General features: G+C 43.5%; 1 protein-coding gene across 6 annotated transcripts in view; it reads right to left on the bottom strand.

Annotated features, from left to right (window-relative positions):
* The window catches only part of SPATS2L (spermatogenesis associated serine rich 2 like), a 191,302-nt gene extending 170,695 nt beyond the window's left edge, over nucleotides 1-20,607 (bottom strand). Inside the window, exon 1 of one of the 6 annotated variants that reach the window (XM_070800186.1) lies at nucleotides 20,589-20,607. Coding sequence is in view for 2 of the 6 variants with exons in the window: in XM_070800173.1 (XP_070656274.1) it covers nucleotides 18,909-18,993 (85 nt within the window). In the remaining 4 variants the exon portion in view is untranslated. Of the gene's footprint in view, nucleotides 1-18,908; nucleotides 19,088-19,142; nucleotides 19,423-19,739; nucleotides 19,984-20,069; nucleotides 20,178-20,588 lie in introns of those variants that run through there. The other 5 variants (XM_019974579.2, XM_019974573.2, XM_019974592.2 and 2 more) reach the window with 5 other exon arrangements.
* Nucleotides 20,608-22,305: the final 1,698 nt, after the last annotated feature.

The following is a 22,305-nucleotide window of genomic DNA, read 5'->3' as shown; positions in this document are numbered from 1 at the left end:
AGTTCCAGAAAAACATCTACTTCTGCTTTATTGACTACACCAAAGCATTTGACTGTGTGGATTACAACGAACTGTGGAAAATTCTTCAAGAGATGGGAATTCCAGACCACCTTACCTGCCCCCTGAGAAATCTGTATGCAGGTCAAGTAGCAACAGTTAGAACCAGACATGGAACAACAGACTGGTTCCAAATAGGGAAAGGAGTACATCAAGGCTGTATATTATCACCCTGTTTATTTAACTTGTATGCAGAGTACATCATGAGGAACGCTGAGCTGGAAGAAGCACAAGCTGGAATCAAGATTGCTGGGAGAAATATCAACAACCTCAGATTTACAGATGACACCACCCTTATAGCAGAAAGCAAAGAACTAAAGAGCCTCTTGATGAAAGTGAAAGAGGAGAGTGAAAAAGCTGGCTTAAAACTCAACATTCAAAAAACTAAGATCATGGCGTCTGATCCCATCACTTCATGGCAAATAGATGGACAAAAAATGGAAACAGTGACAGGCTTTATTTTCTTGGGCTCCAAAATCACTGCAAATGGTGACTGCAGCCATGAAATTAAAAGATGCTTGCTCCTTGGAAGAAAAGCTATGACCAACTTAGACAGCATATTAAAAAGCAGAGACATTACTTTGCTGACAAAGTTCTGTCTATTCAAAACTATTGTTTTTCCAGTAGTCATGTATGGATGTAACAGTTGTACTATAAAGAAAGCTGAGCGCCAAAGAATTGATCCTTTTGAACTGTGGTGTTGGAGAAGACTCTTGAGAGTCCCTTGGACTGCAAGGAGATCAAACCAGTCAATCCTAAAAGAAATCAGTCCTGAATATTCTTTGGAAGGACTGATGCTGAAGCCATCCAATACTTTGGCCACCTGATGTGAAGAACTGACCCATTGGAAAAGATCCTGATGCTGGGAAAGATTGAAGACAGGAGGAGTAGAGGACAACAGAGGATAAGATGGTTGAATGGCATCAATGACTCAAAGGACACTAGTTTGAGCAAGTTCCAGTGGGTGGTGATGGACAGGGAAGCCTGGCATGCTGCAGTCCATGGGGTGGAACAGAGTTGGACACGACTGAGAGACTGAACTAAAATGAACAAAATAAGGCTGGTAGGGATATGCTGCCCTTGGATATATGTTGCTGTACCTTCGCTACAGCAAGAAATATTGATTTAACTGGCTTTACTATCAAATCAAGTATTTGTTGACACGTGGAAATGAACAATATAGAGGAAAAGCTTGATATAGAGGTCAAGTCCCATTTCAACTCACTCCAAGGGACTGTCCAAAGTCTTCTTTTGCATTGAAATTGTGTTCTAATGATGTTTGCTTCAGTCACAGACAACAGGAATTTTCATTTTAATGGGATTTGTTACATAAATGAATGTTGGTATAGATTTTTATGTAGCACAATTTATTATAGAAAATACAGCTCAAAAAAAAAAATCATTACGCACTTAACTTCTCCCTTTCTCTCAACCCTGGAGACATATTTTGCTTTCTACCTGAGGTGTGACTGTTCTCTCCTTTTCAATGTTTAATTCCTTTCTGTTCCTCTCAGAGTACCCAGTACAGAGCAGACACTCAAGAAATAGCTGATGAAGAAATAAGATGAATGAAATGCAGTAGCAAAGCAAATAAGGGAAATTTAGAATAGTTTCCTGTATAAAAGGAGAAACAGCTTCCCAGGTGGCGCTAATGGTAAAGAACTGGCCTGCCAATGCAGGAGACAGAAGACATGCAGGTTAGATCCCTGGGTCGGAGGGCATGGAGAATCCCATGGACAGAGGAGACCGGTGGGCTACAGTCCATAGGTTTGCAAAGAGTCAGACATGATTGAAGCAACTTAGCAGGCACACGCATAGAAGGAGAAACAAAATTTCAAAACCAGTTCAAGATGAGTACAGCAAGCAGGGTTAGCCATTCCCAGGTAGCAGGTCCTTCATGGGTTTTTTTTTATAAAACATCTAGCACTTGGCTTACACCACTCCCCTGTCCCCCATCCCTGAGGAATGCCACAGAGACACTTCAGTTATTATAGACCTGAAACACATTCATAAGACGTGAGCTGAGCTCACTGGTGGCCAATAAACCAATCCTGTCCTTCTAAAGGACTGAGAGAAAGGGTCATCACGACCAGCCGGGAGGCAAGAAAGGGCAGGGAGGTTAGCCTGAAACATCCCAGGGAAAGGGAGTAAGTGCAGCCCCGCAGGTGAGATGGACTCTCTGGCAGCCAGACACAGAAGCAGTTTCTGAGCCCTTGCCAACATTACCAGGGCTGCAGGGGAACCACAGGAGACTTCAGAAAAGTGTGTGTGATGTCCAGTGTCAAAATTCCTAACTTCTTCTCTTTCCTTCTCCCCTTTGGCAAAATGATTGCTTTAATAATCAAAGAGCTGCTTATAATTATTTATAATGCAACCCTGTTGGAATGGTTTCCTATCTGATATCTTTTCTATAAATCTTTTTTATTGAAAGCTAAAATAATGCATCAAACATACAAGTTTTGCTTCTATCTTGAAACAACACAGCAGACTTAAATGCCTGTTTTTATAAAGGTCTATATTGTGTTCAAAGGAACCACCTACTGATGCCAAGGGCCTCCTTCCTTCATCAGAGGGATGTGCCATGGGATTGAGCATTCAAGCTCTGAGAGACGCCATGCTCGTTGGGCACCAGGTGCTTCCTGTGCAAGCATGGAGCCTATCCCTATATTACTGCAAAATGTATAAGCAAAGAGTTAGGAGAGTCAAGTGAGGTTAGCACCAGGAATGGTATATTTTTACAAATATTCCCATTATTCATTTGAAAATATTTCAAATGGTAAACTGGCTTCTCCTCGGGAGGCAGGACCTGTGACTATTTATTTGTAACTTGGGAGCTAATCATCAGAGCACTTTTGAGTTAACCCATTGGTTGGCTCAATGCATTTAATCCTCCCTATGACCTTTGACTGTGCAGGAATCATTATCTCTGTGTGAGAGCAGAGGGAGCCAAGGCTCAGAGGCAGTAAAGCACTTAACCCAGCGTTACATAGCTACGAGGGCTGGATGAAGCCACATCTAAGATCCAATCTGCAGATCCAGAGTCCACCCTCTGTCCACAGTGGTAACTGCTCACTAGTTGTGCAGAGAGCCCACACTCAACTCGCAGGCCCTTCCCACCTGCTACCCCACCATGGGCAACCTACTCTCCACAGCCTGAGTTGGTGGTCATGCTGTGTCAAGATGCAAAACCTTCTTAGTTCTTGGGCTATGAGGGACACTCTTTCTTCCCTGCAGGAACTAAAATGATCTGAAGGGAAACTGAGACAATTATAAGGCAAGTATGTGTAAGCTCAAGGACTATGAAAATTCAAGAACTCAGAAACCAAAGGTAGCTTTCTTGACTAGACAAGAGTTGGTTATAAACTCAGCAACAAAGTACCTCTTAGATATGAAATATTACTACCGGAGCATTTTTTTTCTCTTTCATTTTTCACTAAGAACTGATACCTACAAAATGACAAGCCAGGATTACCCTATTAAAAGACAACTTCAATTGCTCCTTTGTTCTAAGAAACTGTGTGTTAGGTACTGACTGGCAATACTTTCTACTTTGATCTTCGTATTAATTATGCATTTTTCCTACAAAAATTGACTGCCACACTACACACTGTAAGTCAGATTTGAGAGCTGCCAAGATAAATGTTCCGAATGGCTGACTTTTTAAAGACAACCTGTCAGTTCACCAAATAATTCTTTGGAGGTTTGTCCCAGCATTTTTATGTCTCCCTTATACTTATACTTATACCTATAGCAATTGTTTTGGCTCTTTCCTGATATATCATCTTACAATTAAGGCTAAAGATTTTTCCTTTCAACCCTTAATATACAAGTAATGAAACTTATAATCCCTTTTGACAGCATCCATTTACTTTGGCTGTTATTGTTTAATTCCTATACTGATGTGTGTGAAATACTCAGATTGCTAGGGAGGTAAGCAATTCCAGCCTAGCCCATCCAACTAAAACAAAGACGATTTCTGTATTTTTTGACTAAATAAATGTTTTCTTCCTCAAGGTTTGCTTTCATCAAATAATCATACCAATGTTTTATTTCCTTTAGTTAACACTTTATTTTAATGAGGCTTGATTCCAAAACATATAAGAACATACACACATGGGAGGTGCTATATTGAGCAAGCTCAGAGTTCCAGCCAAGTGTCCTATCTTTTATGTGGCACCAAGTGACATTTCATGAAAAACACAATGGTGACTATTCATCCCGCCAGCCTTAAAAAGATAGGCACGAGCTGCCTGCCAGAATGGAAAGGCTTAAGCTTTGAAATCAGACAGCTGGCTTCACACACCATCTCCACCACCACTGTCTCTGTGACCTTGGGCAAGCTGCTTGTCTCCCATCAGAGGGTTTTCATCCAAAAACTGGGGTAACAGACGTACCTCAACAGGGTTATGGAAGAGTTAAATGAGAATTTTGAGATAAAAAAATCCCTAGCATATCACCTGGCACATTAGCAGATACTAAAGAACTGTTCGTTTTTTTCTGCTTCTCTGTAAAATGCCATTAGTAATTCATTTTGTTGTCTATGCACAGAAATGAATGTAAAGGATATTAACTGTGGCGCTCTTCGTGACAGCAAAGAACTGGAAATGGTCTAAGCATAGAGAAATGATTACATTAAGGTATATTCATGTATTGAAATATATGCAGTCATTCCAAATACTTCTCAAGTAATGTTTTTTGACAAGAGAAATTGCTACTAGAAAATAAAGTGAGGACAAGAGACAAGAAAACCTGTATAATAACAATAGCTCACACTTACTGAGCATTTACTACGAGGCATGTACCATGCTAAGTATTTTATATGTATTATTTTATTAATTCTTATACAATAAACCTAGTAGATGAATACTATTATTATCCCCATTTTATAGAAGTAGAAATGGAAGTTTTGATAGTTTAAGCAATTTACAGTCACTACATAAGTAGTATAGCCAGGTCTAAAATTTCAAACTGATTCCAAGGCATTTTTAAGTCATACTGACGGTTCAGTACAAACTTCTCAGGTCCACGATGAAGCTAGTTTAAGCACACGCACACACACACACACACACACACACACAATGTATGCACATACTCATAACCACACATGAATGCATATCTGAAAGGAAAATATACCAGGTGCTAACAAAGATGATCTCTGGGTGGTGAAATTTTAGCTGACAATTCTTTTACCCACTTCAGTATTTTTTCCAAATTCAATGATATGCAATTATTTTTATAGTCAGAAAAAAAGTTTTTTGCAAAAAAACTTGTTGAAAGTATTTTGTAAAATATAAAGCACTACCAAAGAGCAGTATTTCTAGGAAGCAAGAGTTTATTTCTTTCTATTGCAGATTTGAATTCCTCAGTGCTACTGTTCTTTCACATTATTTTTTTCTTTCTATTGAGTCCAAGGTAAAAAGCATGTAGAAGACTATTTTGTACACAAAGAAAACAAAATACAGTACATAAATATTGTTTGTATATTTGACATTTGATATTAATGTAAAAGTCAAAGAGTTTGTGTAGTGGGTGGCGGTGGGTGGGGAACTTTTTCAAATAATACAGAGTTTTCTACTTAGAGAAAACACATCCGTTAGCGACATGATGCCATCAGTGCATTCTCTGTCATGGTCACAGTTAGTGAAGCTGTCATGGAGCCATTTACATAGATGCCAGCATGCTGTGTGGACACGCCTCAGTGTGATTCATGTCTGTCCCAGGAGGAGTGAGTATAATGATGTGCTGGAGTGACACCCAAGGTCTGATTTCCCATCCCACCACCAATTAGTTTTCAAAGCAATGATTCCATAAAGAGAACTGAGTGATACACAGGAAAGCAATTCCTTTTAACCAAACAAGCTCATATGAGTTGAAATTAGAGGTGAAGTATGAGTTTACTTTACAAAATTATTTTCTAAACATAAATAAAAAACAGGGTCATTTACATATGCTCTTGAGTAAACTTTTCAAAAGAAGAATGTATGCAATCTACAAGTTACTCCAAATTAATCTCGTTACATTTCATAATACAGGTTCTATGATTGGCAGTAAGTGGATCAATAATGATGGCATCACTGAGGCATCGGATTAAGTCTTTCCTGGCTGTATCCTCTTAGAGACAGCTTGGGGGCAAGAAAGTAAACCCAAGTGCAAGATGATCAAACTCGTTCAAACAAAGAAACAAACAAACAAAACACAGCTAACAATTCATGTATGGATGTCAAGAAGTCTCGTGGAGAAAGTCACAGAACTCTGTCTTTGGACTGTCTTGGTCCACATTTTATCAATGACAAAGGAAACACCTTTTTCAAAAGTATAATCGACAAACAAGTGAAAGATGTACCACTGAGAGATTAAATTTTTAGAAGTTAGAATCCAAAAATGTCTTGATAGAGAGAAAAAATGATTTGCAAAAAAGGAACAATTTTCATCAACCTTCATGAAGATACTTCTAGTGTATTTCCATAAGGAACAGCTAAATATGCCTTGCCTTAACAAATGAGAAATAACTACAGACAATCCAGAAGATTCAGAAGGTGAAATCCTACCAAGGTTTGGAAATGATAAATTAATGTTGTCATGACCACCTCAGTTGATACCACCCACTGCAACTGCAACAGTTCTTACTCTGAGACTAGTAGAACAATAAATGAGTTTATATGTTAATGCCACAAACCAACACTAAATAATATTTTTAATGCTATTATTTTTAACAGCATTAAAGGTAGCGGGTTTATACTCTCTTTGTGAGTGTTCATGGATTAAATATGACACTCCATTGATACTATAGTATCGCCAGGGGCGATCAATTGCATCCAAGGACCCAGGAAGCCATTGACAGCCCCTGCATGCACTGAATCCAGCCCATCATTTAGACTTCACAGAATACATACAGGAAAAAGGCCAAAGACCTTCTAGATGAGAACACTAGCAGTCACAGTAGCCAGCATAACATCTTCCACTTTCCCCTTTAAAAATTATAGGACTGCCCCCATTCCTATAATAAACACAGGCCAATTAGAAGTGGCAGTATGTCAGATCCAGCTCTGTTTACGGGTTTCCTCAGTTATGTATTAGCAATCACTACAATACAGGAAAGTTAGCCCACACTGAGAACAACATGCCTCCAATCAAAACCATTCTCTCCTGAGTATACTAAAGCTGTTTCTCTCTTTTTGTCAGCAACAAAGGTGACAATAAAAGAACTTCCCAAACACCCACAGTTAAGGAAAGAATGGCTCCAACAAAGCAAGTGTGAAGCCTGTCCCTGGTATCTAATTTGTATATGAATCTTCCTTTTCTGGGTTATTTTAGTGGCTTCCTTTATCTATAATTTATCAGCAAAGAATAGAAATAAAAGTTTATTTTGATGGCAGTGCACCTGACTATTCAGAGATTCAAAAACTTGCTTTGTTTATTCTTATATTATCCTGGCAAAGGATGTAAACATGTCTTTTTTTTTTTTTTCCCATGGCTTCATGCTGCATTCATAATCCCAGATGAATATTTTCACAAATGCAAACCATTAGGCAGGACTTGCCTTAAGCAAAAATGTGAAGGCAACTTCCTTCTGATCCTTTTTCACCCAGGGACGGCTGAATTCTGGGTCTCTAGGCCCAGATTTCTTATCTTCTTCCTTATCAGTCTCAGGAAAGGGTCTGTAAAATCTGGTAAGTTACCACTTCCTTAGCACTGCATTTTAGGCCCTGCTGCTGGGCACTTTATACCTTGTTTTATTTAGTCATAAAAAAATCGTAACAAAGCAAGTAGGTACTATTAATTTCACTTCATAAACGAGAAAACTGAGGTTCAGAAAGATTAATCTTCAGGAAGATTAAGTAATTGGCTCAAGTTCATTACAGCCAGTCAATTACATGAGTCAAAACTAGGCTTTCCAAGCATCAAATCTGCCCTTTCTCTTCCAAACCATAGTGGTCTTGGGAAAGAAAACAGAGCTTTTATAATGTAGGCTTTTGCATATTAGAGAGCAAGAAAGAGTAAGTATTGATATTTGAAAAGCTCTTTTAAGTAGAATGAATTCTGAAAGCACACCATTATAAAGGCAGCAGCTACCTTTCTAGTCTACATGTAAGACCAACTTTCCCACAGGGAACAAAGAAGCAGATATACCATAATTTAGGAAAATCAGGCTACACTTGCCTTCCCCTTCTCTTCCCAAATTGCATTTATGGTACAAATGGGACCCCAGAGACCAGCAGGGCAGCCAAACTGAGTTTCTGGCCCTTTGCTGGCAGGAGTCAGTTTTGAAGAAGCTTGAAATGGAGCAGCAGGCACTTACTGTAGCGCTTGTAGCTCAGAGGCAAGACTATTGGCTTAAGAAAGCTTGGAGGTAAGTGATGGGACCCTTACCAAAGGCAATTTGGGATTCCTACACAAGAACTCAAAGTGGGGACTTGGGAATGTGAGAGAGAACCTGGGGTGCAAAGTGGAAATTTGGTACCCAAGAATGAGACGGTTCTGGCGTCCCGGGTAAGGGGAGGCAGACTGCACAGTCAGTCCAATGGAGAGTCACTCAGCTTCAGATGGAAAGGAGCTGGAGCCCCTGTTAAGGGCCTGAACTAGTCCCAGATGTTGCCAATGGGAGAGCAGTCACCACACCTGGGTGGTCACCACTTTCTCAGGCCAGTCTCTATACAGTATGACTTTCAAACTTTTAACACAACCACCTCTCCCCCTACCAGAATCTTATACTAATGCCTGATACATAAAGGCAAGTCAGAACAACTGCCCGGGGCATTCTTATTAGAACCAAGGGGTTCAATAGAACACAGCATGCAAACCACCAGAATACAAGCGCTGAGGCCACTGCCTATCAGCCTCACCGGCATGGGATTCCATGGGACTTTTCCCTTAATAGTCATGGCTTCTTCCCTTTACCTTCATGTTTCTCCTGGCTCCAACCTAAGTTCTGCTTTCCTATCACTGTTTGGCTTTTCCACTTGAAGACAGAAAGCTCTGCATATCTCTCAGGACATATTATCTTCCGGGTCCTTGTGACAGCTCTATACCTTACTCCAAGCCTTTTAGGCCAAATGATCCACAGACTGCTGCCCCCAGTATCCTAAGGCACAACTGAGAACTTACCAGCTGTTAGGCAGGTCATTTTGTTTGACGCACAGTGGCTTCATCATGGACATATTATTGAGACTCAAGACAGTGGGGGAGCTGGGACTTCTCCCACTGGGGAAGGAGCCACGGCAGGATGGGGGATCTCAGAGATCGTGGCTCTTGGTGTTCTGTCTGTACCTTACAAGCAGGAGGCTTCCTGGGAATGGGGCGCCTCTTGCCCTGCCCTTGCTCCTCCTGCCTACCTCAAAGCCTCCCTCCAACGCACAGTCTCTCTGCTTCCCTCTCCCGAGGGTGTCTGGGGGGTCGGGGGAGACAGATGTGCCTGACTTGAGATTTCAGCCCTGAATACGTGGTACGAAGGGCTCCCTGCTGCAATTTTCACAATCTGTCTCTGTGAAACTGAATCTTATCTAAAGCACTTAATATCTCAGTTCAGTTCAGTTGCTCAGTCGTGTCCGACTCTTTGCAACCCCATTGACTGCAGCACGCCAGACTTCCCTGTCCATCTACACCAACTTAGTATCTCTGGATTTATGAAATGGAGCAACTGCTGCTTCTCTACACCTGTAGGGTTGACTTAATCATTCAGAAAGCTTTTGGGAGTGGTTCAAACAGGATGTATCTCCTGGGAGCAAGGAGATGGCCTCCGTTGATGCTGTCCAACAGCACTACTATGCGAGCCACGCAGTCAAAGTGTGAAAGTGTTAGTTGCTCAGTCGTGTCTGACTCTTTGCCACCCCATGGACTGTAGCCCGCCAGGCTTCTCTGTCCACGGGATTCTCCAGGTAAGAATGCTGGAGTGGGTTGCCATTTCCTTCTCCAGGGCATCTTCCTAACCCAGGGATGGAACTTCCTGACCCAGGGATGCCTGCATTGCAGGCAGACTCTTTACCATCTGAGCCACCAGGGAAGCCCAAACACAGGTAGTTTATAATTTCCTAGTAGCCATGTTAAAAAATAAAATAAAAAGAAACGTGAAATTAACTTTAATAATGTTCAACCTACTATATTCGAAATGTTACTGTTTTAACATGGGATCAATATTAAAATTTGTTAATGAGTTATTTTACACTCTTTTTTGCATGCTGAGTTTGAATCCGTGATGTATTTCACACTCATATCTTTGTTTGGACCAAGTGTGTTTCAAGTGCTCAGCAGCCACAGGCAGATAGTGGTCATGGTACAGGACACCACAGCCCTGTAATCTCTTCTCTGTTTCCATACCTCCTCTCATTTCTCTCCTGTAACAACTCATTTCCTTTAGGAGGGATGCTATGGGCAAGGGTAGTCAGTGGGGACCAGGATCATTAGAGAAGACTTTGATACACACCCGAAGGGAGAGCCAGATCACAAAGGAGCTTTTGTGCCAGGCTAGGGAGCTTAGATTTTTATCCTGGAGGAGCAGTGACTCTGCAGAAAGATTTTCAGCAGCGGAGAGTCCGTGATCAAATTTGCCTTTTAGAAAGGCGGCAGTGTGGGGAAGGGATTGGAAGCAGGCCAGGCAGAAGGCAGCGAGACCAGTTACAAGGCTACTGCAGTAACCCTCGAGAGAGTGATGAGGGCCTGAACCAAGGTAGTTGTGGAGGTAATGGCCTGGAGAGGTGAGGGCAGAATTAAGGGTGTGAGAAGATAGTTTTTACATGGCTGAGTCATCAATGAAGAATAGGGGAATAAGAAATAAGAATAGAGGAATAAGAAACAGCTCCTAGATTTTAAAATTGATCAAATGGCTTCATTAATTGAGGCAGAGAACACAGAAGGAGTAGGCTGGCTGTAGAAGTAGAGTTTTGAACTTACTGAGTTTAAGATGCCTGGCACAGGTATCAGGAGAATTCACAGTCGGAGTTGCAGACTGAGGAATCGACAGTATAGGTGGTAACAGAATCAAGAAGTAGGTGAGCAGAGAGGGTTGAAGGATGAACCTTCAAGGGTGCTGAGGTCTGGGAGGAAAAGAGGCGCCTGCAGAGAACTCTAATACAGAGCAGTTGGGCAATAGGAAAGAAATCAGGAGAGGCATGACTCAGAAAACAGGTGGGCAAGGTCTCAAGGTGGAGAGATCAGTAACACCAGAGGCAGTGCACAGGTCAAGAATTATAAGAAAATCCTGGGCCATGGGTCTGGCAGTTTGAAGCACAGAGGCAGCTGTTACAAGAGAACAGAGCTGTAGAGGGTGGAGAAGAAAGGGGAGTTGGGGCAGGGTAAGTGATGTGTGAGGACCTGTTCTTCAAGGAGATGCCTTCTCAGACCAGGGAGGGAGATGGAACATGACCAGACTGATAAGGAAGGGACCACGAGGATTTTGCTTGACTTCTCTTGTTATTAAAGAATGAGAAAGATTCATGAATGCTTATGAGACAAAAATGAAGGCTGGTTGAGACCCTGAGGGAAAGAGAGATGATGGAAAGAGACACTTGAGGAAGAAAGAGGGGATGGTGTCCAGACAGATGGGCCTCAGAGTACAGAAAGTAAAAGGAAGAAAAGGAGTGAGGAAGAAGATACATTTACAAGGAAGACATGAAAGCACCATTGTGAAACTACTTTTCTTTATTCAGAAATCTGTGTGAAATACAATTATAGTGTGTGCGTGTGTTAGTTGCTCAGTTGTATCTGACTCCTTGCAACCCCACAGACTATAGCTCACCAAGCTCCTCTGTCCATGGAATTCTCCAGGCAAGAATACTGGAGTGGGTTTCCATTCCCTTCTTCAGGGGATCTTCCCAACCTAGGGATCGAACTTGCATCACTTACATCTCCCGAATTGGCAGGTGGGTTCTTTACCACTAGTGCCACCTGGGAATCCCTATTAGGTATGGTGTGTAAAATCAGATAAATGCTGAACATAAAAAGAAGGCACTACAGTTTTCTGGAACTCCAGATGTGTCGTCTTGGTGAACTACCAAGCTTTCACATCCCTTCAGACCTTGCCTCAACAGGACCTCATGGGAATCCCATCTCTGAGAAGAATCACAGTGTTGTGTATAGCTGGTGGCCTCTCTGAATGGTTGGTGTCTATGCTGAACTGATAGGTAAATATGTCTGACATCATCACCATGCATTACCTTAAAGGGTGATATAAGAAAACAGCCACTCATCAATTCTGTAGATTTGATCAATCTATGCAACTTGGCAGAGCTACGGCGCCCCTTCCTTAAAAGGATACATAATCCCTACCTTGCAAGATGGCTGTTAGATTTAAATGAGATGATCAGTGAGTGGTAGCCATCATGATGGTGATGGTTGCATTCTCTTTGTTCTGAATTTCTAGGAATTGGGTGCTGCTGTTGATGAATTAGTGCTTGGCAACAATTAGCAGGATTCTTGATCCCCCAAGGAGAATTAAGACTCAATCCTAGCGTGAGGAAGCATCCTTAAAAATCCTAGTGGCCATCTGAGGTTTGCCCCCTTTCCTCATCCAGTACATATTCAGTCTCTGCTTTCAAACTGCCAGGGTTGACACCTGCTCTGTAATGTACTCACCACTCAGCCTTGCTAGGCTTCAGGATGGCCCATCGGTAAATGAGGTGGGAGGGGGCAATAGCAGTGATTTGAGGAAAGATGGAGATAATGCATGTATGTAGACATTGCCTGGTATAGCCCATGCCTGAATACATTTAGTCAGAGTCTTATCACCTCGTGAAATAGCTCGATCCATTACAGGACCACCTTCCTTATACTGACCCCAAATCTGTCTCCCTGAAACTCATACCCATCTGTCCTAGTTTTATAATCCAAGGGGTCAGAATCAGAACCTGGGAACTACAGAACAGCATGTTTACTCATGCAGCTGTTTACTCATGCTCTGCTAGGATCGCAGTGTCCCACAGGTGCCTGGTTACTTAGGACCACGATCAGGGCTGACCTGTTTACATTACTAAGAAAGTTTCAGCCTTCAGTGGTGTTTCCACGTTGCAAGAATCCTTTTCAGGAATTCTAGGCAAGCTGGATGCTACCCAGAAACACACCAATTATAATCCTTACAAGATTTACTTTGCACTTTATGTCATGGTCAGTTCAGCACTTGGCACCAAAAGTAACAATTGCAGGTATTTGTATATCCTTTTAAGTTTCATTACTACTACCCAGGAGGGTCCTAGTAGCATTTCAGCTTTGGCGCAGTGGTAGTAAAATATGTAAAAGGACTGATGTTAGAGTCAAAAAACCCTGGGATGCCTGCCCTGCGCTCCTCCCAACGCTGTGGCCCTTTCCCCACCTCTATATTCCCAATATAGTTACTGAAATCTCACCCGAAGCCTTTCAATAATCAGCTCAAACAACCGTCACTCTTGGAAGGCCCTCACCACTCCCCAAGCAGAAGGGAATTTTCCCTTCTGAGCTCTCTTAGACCTTTGTTTCTGGGATGCATATGTTCTTTCTCCTACTGAACTATAAACTCCTTCCCAGCAGAAACAGGGCCTTGTACAAAGTGAGTCTTATTATAAGTTGAAAGAACTGAATTTTGTCCTGATACAGCAGAATGGGTGTGGCAATTTTTCCTACCTCACTTTTCATCCTTAGATGGATTCCCGGATTTTTTTTAATGTTCAAGAAGCTTTTAAATGAAACGATTGGGTAACTCTGCAACTGTTGTTGCTATTGTTTAGTCACTAAGTTGTGTCCGATTCTTTGTGACCCCATGAACTGGGATTTCCTAGGCAAGAATACTGGAGTGGGTTGCCATTTTCTTCTCCAGGGAATCTTCCCGACCCAGGGATAAATCCACGTCTCCTACTTCACAGGCAGATTCTTTACCATTGAGCCACCCAGGAAGCCCTTAGAGCTGATTAGCCTGAATATTTATAGAAATACATGCATGCATATTAAGTTGCTTCAGTTGTGTCCAATTCTTTGCAACCCTATGGATCATAGCCCGCCAGGCTCCTCTGTTCATGGGATTCTCCAGGCAAGAATACTGGAGTGGGTTGCCGTGCCCTCCTCCAGGGGATCTTTCTGACCCAGGGACTGAAACCACGTCCCTTTTGGCAGGTTCTTTACCACTAGCGCCACCTGGGAAGCCCATTTATAGAAATGATAACTCTGTATAAAATACTGGCATAAGGCCTCAGTGCTTTCACCTGTGCTCACTAATGGGACCCATCACTCCACCTTAAAATAACGACAGCCTCCTTAATTCTAACTCACAACTGCCAGCCTCCATCATTATCTCAACTCTGGAAAATGCCGAGGTCTCAGAATCCTCATAGCTGATGAATGAAGAGACTGATCAGAACCACTAAAAAAAAAAAAAATAGGAAAAAACTCCTTGACAGACTCTTCTTCAAATGCTGGTCCCTTTCATCCAATGTCAACATTAATTTCTACATTAACAAATATTTATTAAGGTCATTACTAAGTGTCAAGCTGCAAATTAGGCTCTGAAGACACAATGATGAGCAGTACACAGGCAATATCAAAGCCCATCTTTTAAAAAAACAACAAAAAAAATCACCTTTCTAATTTATTGATTCTACAGGTCTACTTATCAAGGGTGTGCTGTGCCCAAGGCTGGTAGACGATTCAAAGACAGCATACAAGGTCCCTCAGTGCCCTCTGAGGACTTGCAGTCTAGTTGGGAAAGCAAGAATTAAGAACACAATGGTATAAGGGAGTATAAGAGAGAGTATATAAGCGTGTTCTAAAGAATGATGCAGGCAAAAGGGTAGAAGAAGAATCCAAGGACAGCAACATGATTAGGGCAAGTGGACTTAACCTGGAGATTGTGCTTAGGTCAGAGGGAAAAGGAAAAGGCATCTAAAACAGACAGCATGAACAAATTAGAAGGGCTGCTGCTGCTGCTGCTAAGTCGCCTCAGTCGTGTCCGACTCTGTGCAACCCCATAGACGGCAGCCCACCAGGCTCCCCCGTCCCTGGGATTCTCCAGGCAAGAACACTGGAGTGGGTTGCCATTTCCTTCTCCAATGCATGAAACTGAAAGTGAAGTTGCTCAGTCGTGTCCGACTCTTCGAGACCCCACGGACAGTAGCCTACCAGGCTCCTCTGTCCATTTCCATGGGATTTTCCAGGCAAGAGTACTGGAGTGGGTTGCCATTGCCTTCTCCAATTAGATGGGCAGTGAGATTCAATTAGTAGGAATAGGAGCTTCATGTTAGAAAAGTAGGAAATAAAGTTGGTAAGTAAAATTTGAGCAAGAGTCAGGTACATTAACGGAGAAGGCAATGGCAACCCACTCCAGTACTCTTGCCTGGAGAATCCCATGGACTGAGGAACTTGGTAGGCTACAGTCCATGGGGTCACTAAGGGTCAGACACGACTGGGGGACTTCACTTTCACTTTTCACTTTCATGCATTGGAGAAGGAAATGGCAACCCACTCCAGTATTCTTGCCTGGAGAATCCCAGGGACAGAGGAGTCTGTTGGGCTGCCGTCTATGGGGTCGCACAGAGTCGGACAAGACTGACGCGACTTAGCAGCAGCAGCAGGTACATTAAAACCAGGTTGAGAGGTTGGACCAAATGTGGTGGGTACAGGGCATAATAAATACTTGAACTAGTGAAAAGAGTACGAACTTTGGAATCAGACAAACCTAAATTCAAGTCAGTCTTCTCATGAGACAATCCTTGGATAAGAATTCTAAAGAGCAGAGTTTTAGGAACATTGATAAGATGAAATGCTTCTCATTGGGAGAACTCAATTACAGAGATACAGGATGTAACCGACTATAATCATCCTAGAATAGTGATGGCCAAGGGTCTCGGCTATTGGGGGAGGCAGTGAGGAATGTCGGGGCTGGTTCGGAGAAACTCTTACAAAGGAAAAGTTGACAAGATCTGGTGTCCACTTGGGCTTCCCTGGTGGCTCAGTTGGTAAAGAATCTGCCTGCAATGTGGGAGACCTGGGTTGGGAAGAGCCTCTGGAGAAATGAACGGCTACCCATTCCAGTATTCTGGCCTGGAGAATCCCATGGACTCTATAGTCCTGGGGTCGAAAAAAGCTAGACATGACTTGAGCGACTTTCACTTTCTCTTTACTTAAAGGAATGAATGAGAGAGAAGTCAGGATGGGTCCTAGGTCTGAGTCTGAGTGATGAAGCGAACGCTAACAGTAGAAAGAAAAGGAAAGTCTTTTCATTGTGAAAGGAAAGGGTTTAGCAGAAAAATATAAAAAATTGATCAGGCATGTAGCTTCTGCCCTAACTACAGAACATCAATCATGAAAACTATTAAACAAGTGCATAAATGAGAAGAAAGTTAGAGTCAGGACTACAATGCTGCTGCTGCTAAGTCACATCAGGACTACAATAATTGGTACATATAAGGATAGATGACAACATCACATTTAAGAATATTTTTATTAGAAAATAAAAACACTAGCTGTTAAACAAAAATAATGGGAATGATATACACAGTAGAAATGCATCTTCACAGGCTATTTTTCTTAGCTATGGTACTTAGGGGATCCTATCCATTATCACAACATTGAATGAATAAACTTCTGTAGAAATTCAACATATGGCCTATTTACATAACAAGCGTCACAACTCCAAATTAGCCATTTTGATGTGTCAAGGAAATAACACCTTCACAGCAGACTACTTCAAAAAAAAAAAAAGGAAGAAAAAAAAATAAAGGTTTGTTTTTGTTCTATAATTATGTGTACTGGTGTTTTTTAACTGTTTGTATCATGAAAATCACATTTTAATTGTGTGATTACACACTAAGACAGAACAGTGATGGAATGAATTGATTGGCTGAATTATGCACAATCATTCAGAGATCAATAAACAGACTCCATCACTTAAATCTGCCCATATTACGCAGCTGCCGTCATGTCCTGTGTCATGCTTGTGAAAGCAACTGTTCTGGGTACAAACACTGTAACAGCCATCTGATTCAATTATCACCTTTAAATAACAGTGAAGGGTCTACAGAAGATGACTAGTGAAGAAACACAAGGGAGCAGTGAGCAGGCTGTATCCATGTCACACAAAACCCACTCCATCTATCATCACATGGGGAGACACATGGTTGCCGTTTAGATCATACCATGAGAAATCTCAACTTCTTCCACTTATCCATCAAACAGTAACCCAAAGTTTTTGTCCTGCCTCATAAGATGCTGATTAAAGCTGTGTAAAGATAACACAGGTAACAGGATGAAGATCACCTAAGTGCCTTCAACACAAAAGCCATAAATGTATATTCATTGATAACAGCACAATTCTATCATCAGAGACAGAGAAACCGATAAAACTTAGAACCAAAAATGAAATATTTCTAAAGCTTGACTTCTGATGGAAAGTATTTCCATCTGCATGGCAAAGTAGGTCTTTGAGATGCTTCCTACTGGCAGAGTATCAAAGACTGCAATGGTGTGGCCTAAGCATTTTCTTTTCCTGATCATTACAGAGATTGGCTGAGCAGCCTCACAAGCCCACAGAAATCTGTCCCCACAAAGGCCACTTGAAAATCAGGCAAGCACAGCAACAGTCAGTTGGAGACTTTCATTAGGGGGCTCCCTAAAACAAAATGAATACAAAAGAAGCCTTGAACATTTTGCCTTAGTAAGTAATTTAAATTGATTCCTAGAAAATTATTTAATATTTTCACAGGCAAGGATTAAAGAAAGAAAATTGCCAATTAATATACTCCTTTCCCTGATGTTGAGTATCGTTTTGTTTTTTTTCTAACCATCCTCTTAGATATTCTCTGCATTCAAGTGATTGTATTTTTATGCAAATTATCCTTTGGAGCTAGTCGTGTAAGTGTGTGTATGTGTGTGTGTGCACGCGTGCACATATGTGTTTAAAGCCACACACAAATAAAGAATTAGACATATTTTTTGTTCTGCTGCTCCATAAAATAGGTTTTAACAAAGCTTGAGTTTAATCCAAAACTCTAATTAGAGACTGCAGCAGCATTTGCCTTGTCCAAATAGAAAATCATTCCCAAAGTTGATTTTCCCCTAGTTGATCTCCCCTAGAGATCCAACAAATATTTTCATACACAGGTATTTTTTTTAAATACTACAATTACTTGATAAAAAACCTGCCCCATCTATACAACACACTGCATTTTAGTTGATATAATTTTATAAAGGCCAATCAAATACTTTATACAACAAAGCGACTGGAGACTTCATTTCAGAGTATCTTTCAAAGTAAATGAATTTGTTACTTGGATAATATTTTTTCTTTTTTCAGAATGAAGCAATTCTGACTTCCTGTCTCTTCTCTCTGCCATATTACACATCTGCTTAATCTCTAGAAAACAAAATCAATCAGATACGGCAATGAATCGTTCCTTTAGGACAAACTAAACCAGTCATAAAGGTCACACGACCTTACTCTTTCAAATACTGGCATAAAGCTCTTCTTCTGCATAGGTTCTAAAATTTGAGTCATTTTTTTCCTGATGTGCGAGAGGATTGGTAAAAGTTTTTAATATAACATTTTCTTAAAAAATTAAATAAGCAAGTAAAAAATACTGCACATAACATTTCATGAAAGAGGCTGTGTTTGAAGTTCAAGGTTTTTCCCTAGTTCTCAAGCTACAGATTTTGTAGCTCACTCAAAGGAAAATGCTGCACAGAAAGAATCTTTAAAATGTCAGGGCTCCAAAATCTTGGCATTTGCTAAAACCCGGACTACTGGGAATCAAAAGCTCAGGAAGTTCACAAACACACACACCAACCCCCTAAGAGGTGGAAACCTCAAGTTGACATGATAGGAGGTTTCAGTCGCATCCCCTGTCCAGGTAAAAGTCTCAACCCTTCATCTCCCACGTTTGCAGTTAAGTATTAATCACCAAACAGAGTGCGAGCGAGCGGGACCGATCTTCCGAGGCACGGAAAAGTCGGGAGTGGGCATAGAGCGGGAAGACCCTCTCGCATCTCCGGAACCACGGCTGTCTCGAGCTCTGGCCAACGTCGGCCGACTCCGGGTCAGCCCGCCCAGTCGCGGCGACGCGAACGCTTACTCCCGCGGCCAAGTCTCCAGGCATCGCCTCCCGTCACCCTGAGGACCACCACGGCGAGTTTACCCGCTCCGGGAGCCGCCGCATCCGGCTCCCACCGAGCACCGAGGGGCGCGAGTTTCCTTGGACCGGCTGCCCCTAGGCCGGACAGCGATCGAGGGCGTGATGCTGCCGGCAGAGGCGGCTCGGAGCAGGAGCGCGGCGGCAAGAGGGGATCGGTCTCCGTCCGCCCGGCGGGTGGAAGGGGGCGCTCGCGTAAGGGAGGGCAGGCGAGAGACCGCGGCCGATTCAGATCCGGGGCGGGCGGGTCCACGTCGGAGCGCCGCCACCACACGCTCGCCCTGGGCGCGCGAATGTGCACCGCACCCTGCGCCTCCTCCCGCCCGCCGGCTCGCTCGCCAGTGCCGGCCCGAGAAAGGCAGGACGGCGACCTCCGCGTCCGGTCCGCTTGGCCAGCCCGCGTCGGCGCCCAGCGGGGGCCACACCCAGCGCCCCGGGAGGCGGCGGGGGCTGGGCGACTCAGGCTGCGGATCGCGCGGCCCGGGCTCAGCTACCGTCCCGCCTGCGCAGGCCCTGCCGCGTCCCGGCCCGAGCCCGGCGGGCGGGCGGGCGGGCGGGGAATGGGTCCCGGGAGGCGGCGGCGGCCGGAGATCCTGGGCTTACCTCTGTGCCGAGCGCCGGCCTCTCCGTCCCGGACCGGGGACGGGGATTGGGGGCACGGTTGCCGGCGAGGGGAGGCGCGGCTGCGGTGGCGGCCCCTGCGGCGCGGAGGGCGGGCGGAGCAGGAGCCGCTGCCTGGGCCGCGCGCCGTCCGGAGCTAGCCCCGCGCTGCCGGCGCTCGCGGCGGAGGGCGCAGCCGGCTCGGCCCCCGGGCTAGATTCCTTCACTGACACAACTCCGGGTCGGCCCGCTCCACGCAGGGACACTCCCGCCCCTCGCAGGCTGCTCCCGCCCGCCGGCCAGCCGGCCAGCCCGCCCCTCGGTGTCACTCACCCAGGCGCACACACCCAGAGCCGGCGCCCCTCGCTCCCGCTCGCACACACAGCGCTGCTCACGCCTCTCTCGGGTTTTGTATCCGCTCACACGCACGTTCTGACACAGATCCCTTCCCTCCACACGCCCTCCCTAGCTCCTTTCCCACCCCACTTTCTAGAAGAATCCCCATACAGCTTCCGCACTTTGCTTGCTTGCCCCACACCACCCTCCTCGCCTTCCCCCGAACCTCTCCCTCACTTAAGCTGCCTCTGTGCGATTCAGAGATGTTGCCACCACCGGCACGTGTTGCAGGAGAGGCACCCTCCCCTGCCCAGGAGAAGGAACTTTGCTCCCCCAGCACTGTCTATAAACGCAAGAGATTTCTCTTTTTTAGAAAGCACTAAGGCTTTCTAGTGCTGAGCCAACATGTAAACAAAGGTAGCCGATTTCCGAAATCACCAGGAGAACCAGCCGCGGAAAAAGTAGTGGGGGGGGGGCGGGGGTTGGGTTGGATCTGACCTTAGAAACGCTGCTCACCCGAAGTGTCCCGGCCCCTCCCTTTCGCTGCCTTTCACGCTGAGTACTGGTTGCTTTAAACGTGTGTGATAACCAAGTTCCCGATAGATGCCGTGGGCACCAGCCCATGGATTTCTGCCTGAAAGTACAGTAGTCGGAGAGTAAAGGCAGTTTCTCCATCATTATTCATGATGGAAGCACTTTAGATAACACACCTCTTCCAGAGGCAGCAGAGTGAAATGCAGGCAGCTCTCCAGTTCAGTGTATTTTTTTTTTTTTTCAGGGTGACTTAGCCTCCCTTTTTCTCAATACCAATAACTTTCTTAGCGGCTCCTTGGCTGTCAAAACTTAGACATACGCAGGCCAGAGTTCCTTACGACTCTCACGCCCAACACTCGAAGGGGCCCCTGAGTGTATAGCAGCATGGTACATCATCCAATGTTCAGGAATTCATAATTTGAAATTAGATACAAACACCTTTCTGGCAAAGCTCAAATCTGCTAAAGTAGTGTGCTCATGTAGACAAAGCACTTTTCTAATAAGGGATAAAGGAGCCGAAAGCGGAGGAACTTAAATTCTCACGCAACTTGTGGTGGTTCTTGTTATCCTGGATGGGAGTGTGGGATCATATAATTAAAAAAAAAAAAAAAATTGTAAAAGCTTTGTAAGCATTAACTCAATTACTCCTTTAAACAGTCCAGTCAGATAGGTAGTATTTTTGAACTTTTTTTAAATAGATAAACTGAGTCAAGGAGAGGAGAAAATGTAGAGGGAGGATTTGAACCTACACAGTCTGGCCCCACCGATGCTACTGAAAAGAAAGTTTGCTTCTAGAAGTCGTATTATATGCAAATATAAAGGATAAACTTCATACTGCTTATCGAATTTAGATGGAAAGGTAACTTGGAACAATTTGACTTGGAATTTGATGCATTTTTTAGGTCCTCTGGCAAAATAATTCACTTAAGTTTTGAGGAGTTTCTCCTCATAATTTAGAATTCCAAAATGAGTAATAAATTATTGTTTTCCTAGGAAGGGCTTTGGAAATAACATTGAACTCAGTCCTTTCATTCCATTCTTCTACTTCATTACCTCCTGGGACTCCAAAGCCAATTTATTTAAAAGTCTGAAAGAAGAAAGCCTTCACGACCTGGATATGACCAGAGGGAAGAAAGGGTTTTCAGATGCCTGTACGTGGCCTTTTACCTTTAAGGGCTATTTCTCAGTAAGTAGGTAGTCACGCTTGCTTAGCCATTCAGTGGAGTCCGACTCTTTGCGACCCAATGGACTATAGCCCACCAGGCTTCTCTGTCCATGGGATTTTTTTCAAGGCAAAGTAGGTAACTGGTATGTGTATGGAGGGTGAAAATATTAAAGCATTGAATTTGATGAAAATTAAATAAATGGAGAATGGGTGTATAGTATAGCCACTATAACACAAATTAGACTAAAACTAATTCTCCTGGGAATGGAGTCCTAGTCCATCAAGAGACAATTATAAAGTAAAAGAAAATAATTACAACTTTCATTAGTCACTTAAGGGACCTAGCAAAAGAAGTCAGACTTTTAAAAGTTTATACAAGGACTTCCCTGGTGGTCCAGTGGTAAGACTCCATGCCCCCAGTACAGGGGTCCCGGGTTCGATCCCTGGTCAGGGAACTAGATCCTGCATGCATGCTGTAACTAAGAAGTCCACGTGGTGTAACGGTGATCCTGCAAGCCACAACACAGCCAAAGT

Source organism: Bos indicus, chromosome 2, assembly GCF_029378745.1.
Source record: "Bos indicus isolate NIAB-ARS_2022 breed Sahiwal x Tharparkar chromosome 2, NIAB-ARS_B.indTharparkar_mat_pri_1.0, whole genome shotgun sequence".
Classification (NCBI taxonomy): Eukaryota; Metazoa; Chordata; class Mammalia; order Artiodactyla; family Bovidae; genus Bos; species Bos indicus.
The sequence above is the reverse complement of the archived record's forward strand: the minus strand, read 5'-3'. Positions and strand labels throughout refer to the sequence as shown.